The sequence below is a fragment of the Borostomias antarcticus genome (genome assembly GCF_949987555.1).
Source record: "Borostomias antarcticus genome assembly, chromosome: 25".
Classification (NCBI taxonomy): domain Eukaryota; kingdom Metazoa; phylum Chordata; class Actinopteri; order Stomiiformes; family Stomiidae; genus Borostomias; species Borostomias antarcticus.
This window is the reverse complement of record NC_140258.1, coordinates 9,195,773-9,209,658: the sequence shown is the minus strand read 5'-3', so window position 1 is coordinate 9,209,658 and position 13,886 is coordinate 9,195,773. Positions and strand designations below refer to the sequence as shown.

General features: G+C 48.0%; 2 protein-coding genes across 5 annotated transcripts in view; one reads left to right on the top strand and one right to left on the bottom strand.

The window, feature by feature from the left end:
• The window catches only part of ubr2 (ubiquitin protein ligase E3 component n-recognin 2), a 28,960-nt gene extending 20,924 nt beyond the window's left edge, over positions 1-8,036 (top strand). For all 4 annotated transcript variants that reach the window (XM_084458936.1, XM_084458939.1, XM_084458938.1 and 1 more), the window contains exons 29-47: positions 126-307; positions 750-949; positions 1,281-1,374; positions 1,528-1,686; positions 1,847-1,938; positions 2,111-2,189; positions 2,293-2,441; positions 2,535-2,590; positions 2,698-2,794; positions 3,018-3,085; positions 3,249-3,384; positions 3,939-4,035; positions 4,155-4,285; positions 4,413-4,521; positions 4,660-4,716; positions 4,874-4,951; positions 5,704-5,874; positions 6,042-6,143; positions 6,308-8,036. In XM_084458936.1, coding sequence (XP_084315062.1) covers positions 126-307; positions 750-949; positions 1,281-1,374; positions 1,528-1,686; positions 1,847-1,938; positions 2,111-2,189; positions 2,293-2,441; positions 2,535-2,590; positions 2,698-2,794; positions 3,018-3,085; positions 3,249-3,384; positions 3,939-4,035; positions 4,155-4,285; positions 4,413-4,521; positions 4,660-4,716; positions 4,874-4,951; positions 5,704-5,874; positions 6,042-6,143; positions 6,308-6,449 — 2,199 coding nt within the window. In that variant the 3' untranslated portion in view covers positions 6,450-8,036. The remainder of the gene's footprint in view (positions 1-125; positions 308-749; positions 950-1,280; positions 1,375-1,527; positions 1,687-1,846; positions 1,939-2,110; positions 2,190-2,292; positions 2,442-2,534; positions 2,591-2,697; positions 2,795-3,017; positions 3,086-3,248; positions 3,385-3,938; positions 4,036-4,154; positions 4,286-4,412; positions 4,522-4,659; positions 4,717-4,873; positions 4,952-5,703; positions 5,875-6,041; positions 6,144-6,307) is intronic.
• Positions 8,037-11,041: 3,005 nt separating this feature from the next.
• On the bottom strand, positions 11,042-13,400 carry prph2b (peripherin 2b (retinal degeneration, slow); the record flags this gene model as incomplete). The annotated part of the gene is made up of 3 exons (XM_084458789.1): positions 11,042-11,248; positions 11,515-11,761; positions 12,820-13,400. The coding sequence occupies 3 exons, from the start codon at positions 13,398-13,400 to the stop codon at positions 11,042-11,044; spliced, it is 1,035 nt and encodes a 344-aa protein (XP_084314915.1).
• Between the last annotated feature and the right edge of the window lie 486 nt (positions 13,401-13,886).

The following is a 13,886-nucleotide window of genomic DNA, read 5'->3' as shown; positions in this document are numbered from 1 at the left end:
TTCACAAACGATGGCCGTGTTGCTGTAAGCAGCTACGTGCATGAGTTGTAGGAGAGTAGCTAGCATTGTCGGTAGCATTATCTCTCTATTTCAGTGTAGTGATACTAGTTGTGATGCTTGACTAGACGATGCGAGACAAGGACAAGGCGGAGCGGAAGAGGAAGGCGGAGATGGCGCGTCTGCGCCGGGAGAAGATCATGGCCCAGATGTCCGAGATGCAGAGACACTTCATCAACGAGAACAAGGAGCTGTTCCAGCAGAGCCTGGAGGAACTGGAGGCCTCCGCCTCCACCTCACTGGACCACAGGTACGTACACACACACACACACACACACACACACACACCCAACCTCCACCTCACTGGACCACAGGTACACACACACACACACACACCCAACCTCCACCTCACTGGACCACAGGTACACACACACACACCCAACCTCCACCTCACTGGACCACAGGTACACACACACACACACACACCCAACCTCCACCAGGTGGGCACAGACGCGCAGACACACTCACCGATACGTACTTCCACGTCTCCAGCTCACTTTAGTCTCCCTTACACACTCAAGCCCACACAGTAACCTGTCTCTAACCATGACGCCTGCAAGTATACTTAACTTTAACAACTCCAACTCGTAGACTAGCGTGTATTTTACGACGCGTTCATCTCTAAACGCAGGCGGCGTGCGGTAGCCATGTTTTGTATAACAGTAACCAGTAGCCCCTCCCCCCCACTGCAGTCCCACCACGTGGGACGCGGCGCTGGTGTGCGTGGGCCCGCGGCGCTCCCGCTCCAGGGAGAGGCGCCAGGTGGTGACGTGCATCCTCTGCCAGGAGGAGCAGGAGGTCCGAGACGACGGCAAGGCCATGGTGCTGGCGGCCTTCGTCCAGCGCTCCACCGTCATGTCCAAGAACCGCAAGAGACCCCCGCACGACCCCGGTGAGAGACGCGGAGAGAGACGGACAGAGAAAGAGAGAGAGAGACAGAGAGGGAGACAGAAGAGAGACAGAGAGGAGAGAGAGAGGGAGACAGAGAAGAGAGAGAGAGAGGGAGACAGAGAAAAGAGAGCGAGGGAGACAGAGAAGAGAGAGAGAGGGAGACAGAGAAGAGAGAAAGAGGGAGACAGTGAGAGGGGGAGGGAAACAGAGAGACAGTCCGAGAGACAGACAGACAGAAAAACTAATGGCGAGAGACACAGGACAGGGATTGTCTAACCGTCCTTTCACCTTTAGCCAGAGAGACCTTTGACGTTGCTCTCCTGTTCCTGCAGAGCGCTACGACCCTCTGTTCATGCACCCGGACCTGTCGTTCGGCACGCACACGGGCAGCTGCGGTCACATCATGCACTCTCACTGCTGGCAGAGGTGAGACCCAGGGTTCAAATCTGCACACTGTAGAAGACAGGCCTCTGTAGCGATGCTATGGTGCCGCTTTCAGTATGGGGATGCAATATTTGTTTATAGTGCTGGACAGTTTTCATATTGTGTGTGTTTGTGTGTGTGTGTGTGTGTATCCAGGTACTTTGAGGCGGTGCAGGCTAAAGAGCAGCGGCGACAGCAGCGTTTGCGAGCTCACACCAGCTACGACGTGGAGAATGGCGAGTTCCTGTGTCCGCTGTGCGAGTGCCTCAGTAACACGGTTATCCCCCTGCTGCCCCGTGCCAAGACCTCCAGCAGGTAACGCACACACACACACACACACTCAAAAACATACACACAATTAAACCTATTTGTCAGTCTGAGCTTGGTGATAGGGGTCCAGTCTGCTGTACTGACCTGTGTCCTCTCTCTCTCTCTCTCTCTCTCTCTCTCTCTCTCTCTCTCTCTCTCTCTCCAGTTATGAGCAGCCAGGTCTGGAACAGTGGTTGAAGACCACCGGTCAGCAGGTCGCAGCCATGCATTCTGCCCACAGGAAGCTCACACCCACCAGTGAGTAATCACACAACCTCCCTGAAGACACACAGACATACGGTTGAAAGATAGTCGCACGCGACAGCTATACTTTAGAGGTACGGAAACACTGGTATTAAAGCGGTGGATATGTCGAAGAATGTCATGTAACTGTGTGTGTGTGTGTGCGCGTGTGTGTGCGTGTGCATAGGTGCCGGAGCGTTGGAGGAGGCGGATGCAGAAGACCAGTGCCCTGCTCCGGAGGGCTTCGCCGTGGACCACGCTCCAACGTGAGTGACTGACCGTGACCGTTCTGACTCCTGACCACCTGCCGAAACACGTCACTCACCTCTGCGCCCCCCCCCTCCTCCTCCTCCTCCTCCTCCTCCTCAGGAACCCCTACTCCGGCACCATCAAGGAGATGCTGACCACGTTCGGCACGGCCACCTACAAGGTTGGCCTTAAGGTGCACCCCAACGAGCAGGATCCCCGCGTGCCCATCACGTGCTGGGGCAGCTGTGCCTACACCATCCAGTCTATAGGTCAGAGCCTCAGCGCACCAGCCGAGCCGCAGTCCGCTGGCGTATACAGCCGTCTTGAAATGTTTCTTTAATGACATAATTGTTCCCTTGCAGAGAGGCTATTGGTGGACGAGGAGAAGCCATTATTTGGAAGTTTACCTTGCAGACAGGTGAGAGATGTCTCTGACACTCCTTTCACAAGGTCAAAGAGATGGCAGTTTCAGTGGGAGGTTTGACGCGTGTGTGTGTGTGTGTGTGTGTGTGCGCGTGTGTGTAGGACGACTGTCTGAGCTCCCTGGCCAGGTTTGGCTCTGCTTGTTGGACAGCAGCATGTCTCCCCACAGTCCAGGGTCACTTCATCAGACTTCGAGCAGGTAACCCCCCCCCCCCCACACACACACACACACACACCCCCGACCTGCTGTGCTAGAAGTCATGTCATGGACTCTCAGATATATTGATTGTGTGTGTGTTTGCGTGTGTGTGTTTGCGTGTGTGTGTTTGCGTGTGTGTGCGCGTGTGTGTGTGTGTGTGTGTGTGCGCGTGTGCTTGTGTGTGCTTGTGTGTGCGTGTGTGTGCGCGTGTGTGCGTGCGCAGCTCTGATTCCAGACCCTCAGGTGGAGAACTCCCCATGTATTCTGGACATAGACATGTTCCACTTACTGGTGAGTGGAGTAAACACTCAGCGTCAAATAACCATAACACCATCAAAACAAGTGCATTTAACAGCGTCTCAATACACTTTACAGAGGTGGTAAATTGAAAGCAAGAAAAGCCTCCATACTTGAACTCGCCTCCTGTCCATCCTGCTTTCTCCCTCTCTACCAGGTGAGCTTGGCTCTGTCCTACCCGGCCGTCCACTGCCAGGACTCGTCAGGGCTGAGCGTGGACGGCGCCCAGCTGCACCTCTTCCATCTCGTCACCGTGGCCCACCTGGTCCAGATTCTCCTCACCTCGGGACCAGGTCAGACACTGAGACCAGGACACAGACCTGCAGAGTCCTCACATTAGGACCAGGACACAGACAGCTAGCTGGACCTGCAGAGTCCTCACATTAGGACCAGGACACAGACAGCTAGCTACAGTAGGCCTGCAAGGTTGGCCTAGCGGCATGAGGCTCCTGAGGCACTAAGAGAATTGAGCTCCTGAGCCGGTCAATGGCGTCTCCAGGGGTTACAGGGTAGGACAGGCCAAGACAAAGATAAGAAAAAGCAAATAAAGAATCATGAATACGTAAGACGTATACGGAATAAGAATACGTACAGTAATACGTATACGCATAGAATAATGATACAAATGTTCTAACTCGGGGTACTCAAACAATGACATTGTGCTCAAGAGTAAAACACGTCAATGGATGTGTGTGTTTTTAGTAGTATGAAGTAACTGTTTCCAGTAGTATGAAGTAACTTAGTATGAAGTAATTCAGTGTTTTCAATAGTATTAAGTAACTTAGTTTTTTCATTAAGTAACTGGAGGTGGTGATGATCAGTGATATTAGTAACTGTGATTGAACAGTGGAGGCGGTGATGGAGCAGGAGAGTGGAGGAGCCGAGAGAGAAGAGGAGGAGGCCATATGTCACCTCTACAACACTCTCAGAACACACCTGGGAAGGTGAGTCTACACACACACACACACACACACACTCTCTCTCCTCTGTCCTGTATGTCATGCTCGCTGCCACACGGAGGGTGTTGTTGTGATGGTGACGTGTGTGTGTGTGTGTGTGTTAGTTCTCTGCCCGAGGTGAGCTCAGGTTGGCACCTGTGGCGCTGTGTGAAGGCTGGCATCATGCCCTACCTGAGAGGAGCTGCACTCTTCTTCCATCACCTCAATGGAGTCCCCACACCACCTGAGTTGCATGGTAAAGCATGCAGCACACGCACATAGACACATACACACGCATACACACACAAAAGCACTGGCAAACACACACATTGTTAAACTCACATTGAAATAGATCAGATGCTAACGATATTGTGTTTTTTCAGCGCTGGGTCCAGGCCAGTGGGAGGCGCTGTGTGGATACCTTAACCTCCCCTCCAACCTGCTGCAGCTCTACCACGGCCAACAGGAGCTGCTGGATTCTCTGCTGCAGCAGTATGAGCCTGCTGAGACACACACACACACACACACACACACACACACACACACACACACACGGCAGCCCTGTTCTCCTCCATTGTTTGGCGTCTCCCCATGACTGTTTCTCTTGCATGTTGTCCTCCTGTCCTCTAGGTGGTGCACTCACCCAGGTGTGAGACAGACTCTCCAGGGAGGCAGCACTCTGGTCAGGTCAGTGCCACCTACAGTCCTTATGACATCAATGGATAGAAAACACTGCATATTTCTGTAAGTGGATCGATTAGGTCAAGATTACTGAAGAAGACCGGACTTTCAATTAGTCGTTAATCAAGTCGTCCATTTTGTGTGCGTTTGTTTGTGTCTCTAGTTTCCCTAGGGAATCGAATTCCCTTATAGACCTTCCAGATGACTACAGTGCCCTCATTAACCAAGCCTCCAGCTTCACGTGAGTGTCTAGGCCCTGACCACACTTCAGCCCTGCTTCCATCTGCTCCGCCTTTTTACCCCCCAATTGATACCAATGAGGATTGATAGGAAGACGATAGAAAGCGGCAGCTCCTCCAAAACGGGCCTTTTTTGGCAACCTGAAGAGTTTTGTGGAGAACGCTGAAACTCTTGGCTTGGGCACTTTGTTATGGCAACAAAAAGTCACAACCGCTTCTTACATGTATATACAAATTTAAATTAAAAGCACCTCCAGTGTGACTGTAGTCTCAAGTCGCCTCAGGCACTGTAGCAACACTCACAGGGTTCCTTATAAACTAGAACACTGGGCATCACAACCCAACTTTTCCACAGAGTTGCAGATTTATATTGAGTTATGCAGGTTTATATATTGTGTCTATGCTATTTAATTTCTCCCTGTCAAATTATTTCTGAGGTAGATGGCTGAAGTTTTGGTTTATTTACAGTGGAATTTGCTTTCGCCGTATTTCTTTCGAGAAAGCACAAAGTTAAACTCCTCGCATGGCAGGTATATGAGGTTATATGAGGGTTTGGGTTTCATTTTGAGGACGTCCAAAATTCTATCCCACCAACTGAAAAAAAAAATCACATTGAAAATGAATTGCACTTTTCAATCCATTCCTTGTAAACTAGAACACTGGGCATCACAACCCAACTTTTCCACAGAGTTGCCTGTTAATATCGAGTCTAGAGGATGTTTTAAAACCATGCCCCTGTCTGTCCCTCCTCCAGGTGCCCTAAGTCGGGCGTAGACAAGTCCCGGGCGCCCACCCTGTGTCTGGTGTGTGGCACCATGCTTTGCTCCCAGAGCTACTGCTGCCAGACGGAGCTGGAGGGAGAGGACGTGGGGGCCTGCACCGCACACACCTTCGCCTGCGGGGCCGGGGTGGGCATCTTCCTCAGGTATAGGCTCTCTCTCTCTCTCTGTGTCTGTGTGTCTGTGTGTCTGTGTGTCTGTGTGTGTGTGTGTGTTTGTGTGTGTGTGAGAGTGTGTGTGTGTGTGCGTGTGCGTGCATTTAATCGGTGTGTGTTTGTGTGTGTGTCTACTTGAACGTTGTCATCTGTTGAAGGGTGAGGGAGAGCCAAGTCCTGTTCCTGGCTGGTAAAACGAAGGGCTGTTTCTACGCTCCGCCTTACCTGGATGACTATGGAGAGACGGACCAGGGCCTGAGGTGAGTCTCACACTCCCTACCCAGTCCTAATGAACATGTTTGTGTGCAGTCTTCTGCCCCTTTCCAAACTGAAGTGATACCGTGTTTGATGGGGGTCAGTGGTGTTGTGTTCAGAAGCCCTTATTGGCGTGTGTGTGTGCGCGTGTGTGTGTGCGTGTCCTCAGACGGGGAAACCCGCTCCACCTGTGCCGCGAGCGCTACCGCAAGATCCAGAAGCTGTGGCGCCAGCACAGTATCACCGAGGAGATAGGCCACGCCCAGGAGGCCAACCAGACCCTGGTGGGCATCGACTGGCAGCACCTGTGAAGCCCTCGGGGCTCCTCACTCTAGGTCACGCCCACCTCCGGAGCCGGGGCCACGCCGCGGCCCCAGCGCCGTACACCGGGGGGGTCCTGCACACGGGGGCGAGCGGCCCCTCCTCTCGCCCCTCCCTCCCCCCCTCCCTCTCCCTCTGTCTGAGAGCGGATGGATGCATGTAGGGGTTTCTCCTTTTCTTTTCGCTGTTCCTCTAGAACGAACGTGTTCCCCTTTTCTTTGTAATTTAATAATAAAAAAGAGAATATATACATATATATATATATTATACATATATATATAAAGCTTATAGTCGCAACATTTGGTCACCACGGACAGGCAGGTGGGACATGATTACTTGAGTGTAATTCCTCTATTGGAATGATATTTAATTTCTGCCTGTCAAATATGATTAAATTATTTCCGAGGTAGATGGCTCAAGTTTTGGTTTATTTTCAGTGGGATTTGCTTTCGCCGTTTCTTTCGAGCAAGCACAAAGTTAAACTCCTTGCATGGCAGGTAGTGACCGGTCATATCAGGATTTGGGTCAGTTCCATTTTATTTGGAGGAAGACCAAAATTCTATCCAAACCAACTGAAAAAATCACATTGAAAATGAATTGCACTTTTCAATTTGTCAGTAGAATTTGGATTTCTCTGCTGAATAGAAATGGAATCTCTCCAACCCTGATCTAGTCGTCTTCCCAGCTCATCTGAACCTACACCACAAGACATAGGAGTTGTTTCTCTCCTCTTTGGACATCCAAATACAGGCCGATGTAAGCAAGAATACTAGTGTGGGACTGTTTGTGTTTGCGTATTTAACTCCTGAGTGCCTGTGTCTCCGAGTCTGGGAATTGGCAGGGCGAATGTTGGAACGTGTGTAAGTCTTTCAAGTTTTGTAAGTTTGTGTTTCTTGAATGTATTCAGGCTTCTCCATTTTTTTTAACACTATATTTAAGTGAACCCTTAACTTGCAGACAAGCCTTTATTTGCAATCCTCCCTTATTTGGTAAATGTGTGTGGTCGCTAGGAGAGTCATGTAATGTAGTTTACCTTTTCTCTGACGTTGATGTTGTGCATTGTTGGGGTTTGTTGTTTTTGGTAATTTTTTTGTACTGTTATGTTTTCAAAGTTCAGCATAAAACTTTGCTGTACAACAACAGAGACATATCCCTTTACCCTCTAGTCTCTTTTTATATGGACTGAAATTCTATCGGAAGAGGGACAGGGTCATGCTAAGGTTGTCTTGGGCTGTGCCATCGTCACAGCACACCGAGGAGAGGAGTGTCCTGTGGACTGACCCGCTCAGATCAAGTATCATCCTCCAAGCTGGGAAACTGAACAAGATAATCTCTCACAGGCACTTTAGAGGAACACATACGTGCGCACAAACACACACACACACACACACAGATACACACACACACTCTCCACTGGCATATTGACTAGGGGGCCCTATTTCTCCCATCACTCCATTGGCATGTATTGATGGTCACATATGCCCCATATTCCTTTGACACGCTCCCAATACCAAGGCTGCATCATAATTATCACGTCAAAAACAGACCTGTTAATATGTGAATTCTTGTATAAATAAGTACACTGTACAATATTGTAAAACAAAATAAAGGAAAAGTTCAAAAGAATATACTGGTCTTGTTGATTTGTGTGCTGGTAGGTGTTTTTAAGATCCCTTTGTGCTCAATTTGATAGGTGCGACCTTGAGTGGGCGTGTGTGTGTGTGTGTGTGTGCACCGCATGCTCAATATCAATACATGTATCCAAGTGCTGCCCTAGATCTGTCAATCTTCCAGTTCCACAGCAGGGCCAGGGGAATAAGGTGGATTAGGATCCAAATGAGCTGATGGTATAACAGTTAACCACTTAACCAGTTGTTGCAGGATTAGGTTGGGGCTGCAAAGTTTAAAGGGACAGCTCTGTGTACGCCTCTGAAAAGCCACATTTTCTAAAGGGGAGCAAATAAGTTGCATTTGAGTGACATTCATAGTTGTATAAGCATTTAACATGCCCATTGGCTGTTCCAAAATATTTGTATCCATCTGGACAGGCAGTCTGGATATCGAGCGTGTGCATGGGGGCAGGGGGGTACGCCCTGCCCCCTCCCCCTAAGGTGCTTTGGCTATCGTCTGCGTCAGAGGCACCTGTCCTTGGCCATCACCTGAGATGGTGCTAAGCTGCTTAGCCCTCTTATCCCCTCAGCTAGTGTACTGTACGTGCTTTAGGGCCAGTGGATATTCCAGCACTCTGGCATACACCACTGACCTTACTGCTATAATGGACCAGAGCCTTTAGTTAACCACAGAGGCTTGGTCTCTCAGATAGAGCGTTCACTGTAGCTGGACATTTCATTTTACGTTGACGTTGCACAGTAGTACAGTATATAACAAATGTGCCCTTTCGTCTCAAGACTCTGTAACCTATCAATTTGACGTTTTATAACATACTGACACAATTATTTTAAAAAGTAGTTAAAGGTAGCAAGCCTCTAATCTCACTTATCCAGAGATTTCCTCTCTCTGGAGTGTCCAGTTGAGGTCAGTGGTCTGATGTGTGTCCTGCACCAGACCACGATCCCTGCTGATCCCATCAGGTAAAGCTGCAGTCCTCCCAAAGGGCTCTTTACAGATCCTTCATCTGCTGAACCTCCGGCTGCCCTCGACTCCTCACTCTCCGTACGCGGCCCTTCACTCTCTATCTGCTGTCGGTCCCCCCCTCTCTCCTTCTCTCTACAGGTGCATCCCCAAAAATTACAATATTGTGAAAAAGTTCATTATTTTCCGTAATTTATTTCAAAAAGTGAAACTTTCATGTATTCTAGATCCATTACACAAAGTGAAATAATTCAAGCCTTTTTTGTTTTAATCTTTATGATTGTACAGTATGTTCATTTATACACTCAATACTTGGTCAGCGTTCCTTTTGCACAAATTACTGCATCAACGTGGAGCGTGGCATGGATGCAATCACCTTTGAAATATTTCACTTGTGTAATGAATGAAATAATATATTAAAGTTTCACTTTTTGAATTAAATTACAGAAAATAATTAACAATAAAAAATATAATTTTTTGAGATGCACCTGTAACCATGTACTAACTTTATTTACATGCTGAACATTTACGGGAACAGGAGTAGCGTGTTTGAATGCAGGTGTTGGAGATAGTGTAGGTGTTGGAGATAGTGTAGGTGTATGGCAGTCAAGGAAAGATATCTAGAAATTATCCACAAACACATTCAGACGCACAATCTTTTTATATATACAATCTTTTTATATATATATCGTTTTTACCTTACATAATGGAGCAGCTACATGCTCCAACCAACCCACGACGACTGAAAGTACTGCTGATCAAAATAAATAAATATATAAACTCAATATTACAAAGGAAAGAAAATAAAAATAGTACAACTGGTAACCTTTAATTATTATTTTTCATATCCACAGAGAACTCTTCCATATCTATGTGCTCACACAGGGTACTCTTAATTAAACTGTATGTTTCTCTCTCTTTTTCCTCACTCTCTTCAGTGCAGTAGAGCCCTCATCCTCGGAGTGCCTCTGGCACCTCATCCCAGCCCTCGGCCCTCGTTACCCCCTTAAAGGAGTACAGAACGAGTCCCATCTGCCTCAGGCTCACATGAGGCAGACATGTAACCCCAATAGTCACTGTAACCACAATAGTCACTCTGACACATGGTTAGTTGTAGAAGAGAGGGGTGTATATGATGGTAAAGAATTCATGATCGTATGGTAAATTAGAATGTGGGCTCAAAGAGTCATGTCTGTCAGGACTCGGGGACTGGGTGCAGAACAGCCCCCGGTGGTCTCCCTGTCTCAGGGGACAGGTTGGGAGGGGACTGGGAGGGACAGCCAGCCAGGGGCCCCCGCCCGTTGTGCTGTCTGATCAAAGCTGCCATGAGAAAGTGTCACCCCAGTCCCCATCTTGACATACATGACAGATTGATTGGGGTCATAGATAACGTTGATGTTTTGTGTAGACTAGTTATCATTTTAAAAGACATATCACTGTGTGTGGCTATAATTACATGTCCACTCAACAAAAGTTGTGTTATGTTACTAAAACACAGGGGTAAAGCTACAGTAGAACACATCGGGGTAGATAAGACTGGATTAGGCTTGATGGTTTCAGGGTCTGATCCATCATTAGTATGGAGACGTTTGTTAGGGGGATGGAAGGGGATTATTTCTTTCTTTCTATTCCCAAATCTTTATGTACAAACCTTTGACCACCCATCAATCATTTATAAAATAGACTCTGATTAACATATTTACAGAATTATATGGACATAAATGTAAACTCTTTCACATTTTGGTTATCACATCATGTGATGAGTTGGTTAACTTGCTCCCTTTTTCAAAAGCATGTGTTGATGTTAGGTGCAGGCATGCATGTATAGTATGTAGTGTGTGATCAGTGTGTCTACTGTATGTGTGTGTGTGTGTGTGTGTGTGTGTGTGTGTTTCATCAAGTAGATCCCTCCCTCTTTTCTCACTCCTTTTCTCTATCCATGAGCTCCCGTTGATGGGCGAGGCCTCAGTCCCAAAGGGGCGGGACCCTCTCAGCTCGCCGCCACGGCTGCTTCCTCGCCACCTTCCTGCACCTGGTTACCCTTCACCAGAGATTTGAGCTTCGCCAACAGCTCCGCGACCGTCTCCTTCACGCCCTTCTCCAGGAGCCAGCCCTCGCTCTCGCTCTCCGGGCTCTCGGGGTCAGTCAGGGTGTCCAGAGAGGTGGTCAGATACTGCAGGCCCACCATCACTGCAACCTGAGGACCGGAGCAATGGGATACATCACATCACTGTGTCCAATATCCTGCTGGTGTCGGTTTACACTCATTACCCTCAAACTTTCAAATACTTTTCAGGTCTTTTAATCACTGTTGACCTATTCAGCATTGAATCAACGCTGGATCAGATGCCATTCACACACTGAATCAACGCTGAATCAAATGCCATTCACACACCTAAAGTGGGTGCCAATGATGGTTAATCCAGTGATTAGACACATCCATTTTCACTTCCTGTCTCTTACCTGCAGGACGATGACCACCAGCACCAGAGCCCCGATGCTGTTCATCATGCCTCCGTAGTAGGACACCAGGGCCTCGCGGCAGCCCCGGGTCCAGATGTTGAGCTCCTCGATACGGTGGTCGTAGTCATAGTGGGCGGAGTTATTGGTCAGGTGGTGCTGTAGGCAGGGGCGAGGGGAGCCAGGGTTGCAGCAGCTGAATGGAACGCTGTCCATCAGGTACTTCCCGTCCACGTTGCTCAGCACACGGCTGTCAAACACCAAAACATCAAAGCATCAGTATCGTGATGAATCATTTATGTCTTGTCGTAAACACACGTATACACACACACACACACACACACACACAAATGCCAGCCGCATAGCACAGTCTGTATGGCATAGAATGAGACTGAATGACGTAATGTGACCATAGTGATGTGACACATGCCAAGTAAAGCTGTGACTATTCATGGTGTTCATCTTATATGACATCTGTGTATGTGATGCGTAGAGGGCACAGTATGGCAGTGAGACGTGTGTGAAGTAAGACTATCCTGTTCTGTTAATGAAGTGTGGTGTGGAAATAGTGTCAAATTGATGACTTTGATTTCATTGCCTTTCCTGTATCTTTCATTTGTGACACCGGTTGTGATCATGGGGGCTACTTCCTGACTATGCGTCAGAGGCTATAATGGTCTTTGGGCTGCCTTGTTATGATTCAGGAGGACAGTAAGCTGCAGGCGACTTAGAAATTAGATCCAGGAAGATTATCGACTTATCAGACCCTGGCACATGAACCTGACTCCATTTGCCCTACTCGCCTCAACACGCCACTTACATGTCGTTATTGGTACTGTACTGACCCTGTTTTTAAGGTACCACCCACAGAACCCCCTCTGCTCCACTCATCCAGGAGATCTGTATTGCTCAATGGTTTTAATGCAGGTGTCTACATTTAGCTTATAATAAAAAGGAGGTGCGTATCAAATTAGACCAAAATATGTTGCAAACATGTTGGGATTCATGCCATACAAATGAATTGAGTAAGATATTAAATGGTAAATGGACTGCACTTATAGAGCACTTTTCCACCTTAGCATTCTTCAATATAGCATATACAAATTTAATAAGATACTTTCAATATAGAGTATAATAATATATTATAATATAGCACTCCATTTCTACTGTGTCTTCTGGGTTGTAAATAACATCCTGAAGATCATACCACACATTACCATATACACCTATCTTAATTCCTCCTTGATTGGTCTCTGGCTACCCGACACTGTAATTTTGCTGTTCTTAACTGCTGTTTGCAATACTCACGATTTGACCTCCTCATTTCTGAAATCCAGGTAGCGGTTGCTGATCCACTGGACCTCGAACCAGTCCCTGAAGTTGTTGTTTCCACAGCAGCGGAACTCGATCTGGGTCATGTCCAGCGACCTCTTCATGAAGCAGCGTCCAGGCGTGTCGGTATCCTTGTAGTAGCGTATCCCGTTCTTCAGCCCCTCAGCCAGGGCGAAGTACAGCGCAAACTGCATCAGGAAGCACAGCAGCGCCGTAATGAACAGAAGGATGTTGAAGACAATGCAGAACATGAGATAGTGCTTCACCATGGGCTTCCACCTAGGGAACTTAGTGGCATCCAGAGAGTCGTGGGCAATCCTGCCGCCAAAGGCGTTGACACCGCAGGCCAGAAGGCCCACAAATATCAGCAGGTTGGGCACAAAATGGCTCTCATTGTTGTCCATCATTTCACTCCTCTTCCGCAGTTCGATCTTGAAGAAGATTCCCAGGCTGAAGATCAGAATCCCAGCGATGACAGCGAGCCAGTACAAGAGCCACAGGCCCTGGGCTAGCTTCACCCGCTTGGGCAAGTCAAACTTAACCTTCATTAGTGCCATTCTGGCCTCTTATTGTTTTCTATCCCACAATGGAACAATTTTTTTTTCTTGTTTGTTTTTCGTTGTTTTTATTTTTTATTTTTTGTTGGTAACAGTTCACCTCAGACAACAATGTTCCAGTGGAGAGTTTCAGTTGGAGAATTGTAATCCGTTCCAGAAGGGAGCTCCAAAATGTGTTTTGGCAAGGATATCCCTCTTCATACCCATTCTGACCACCCACAAGTCAGGAAAGTCCATAGTGCTGGGTGTGCCTGCCACCAAAAAGATTTCAAAAAGCACAGGGTGGCGGACAACCATTCCGGGTAGTTTTTTTCCTGCAAAAGGAGGTGGCCAGGCAAGTTGCTGAGTGATTGAGCCACCAAGTTGCCGTACGTCACTGTTAACCCCACTAATCAGCCCTGATCCCATTTGCAGCAGATGAGCCTTAGGCTTTAATCTTCTGTCGAACTCTGTAATTGGTTTGTTGCTTAAGAGTCAGCTTCCTCC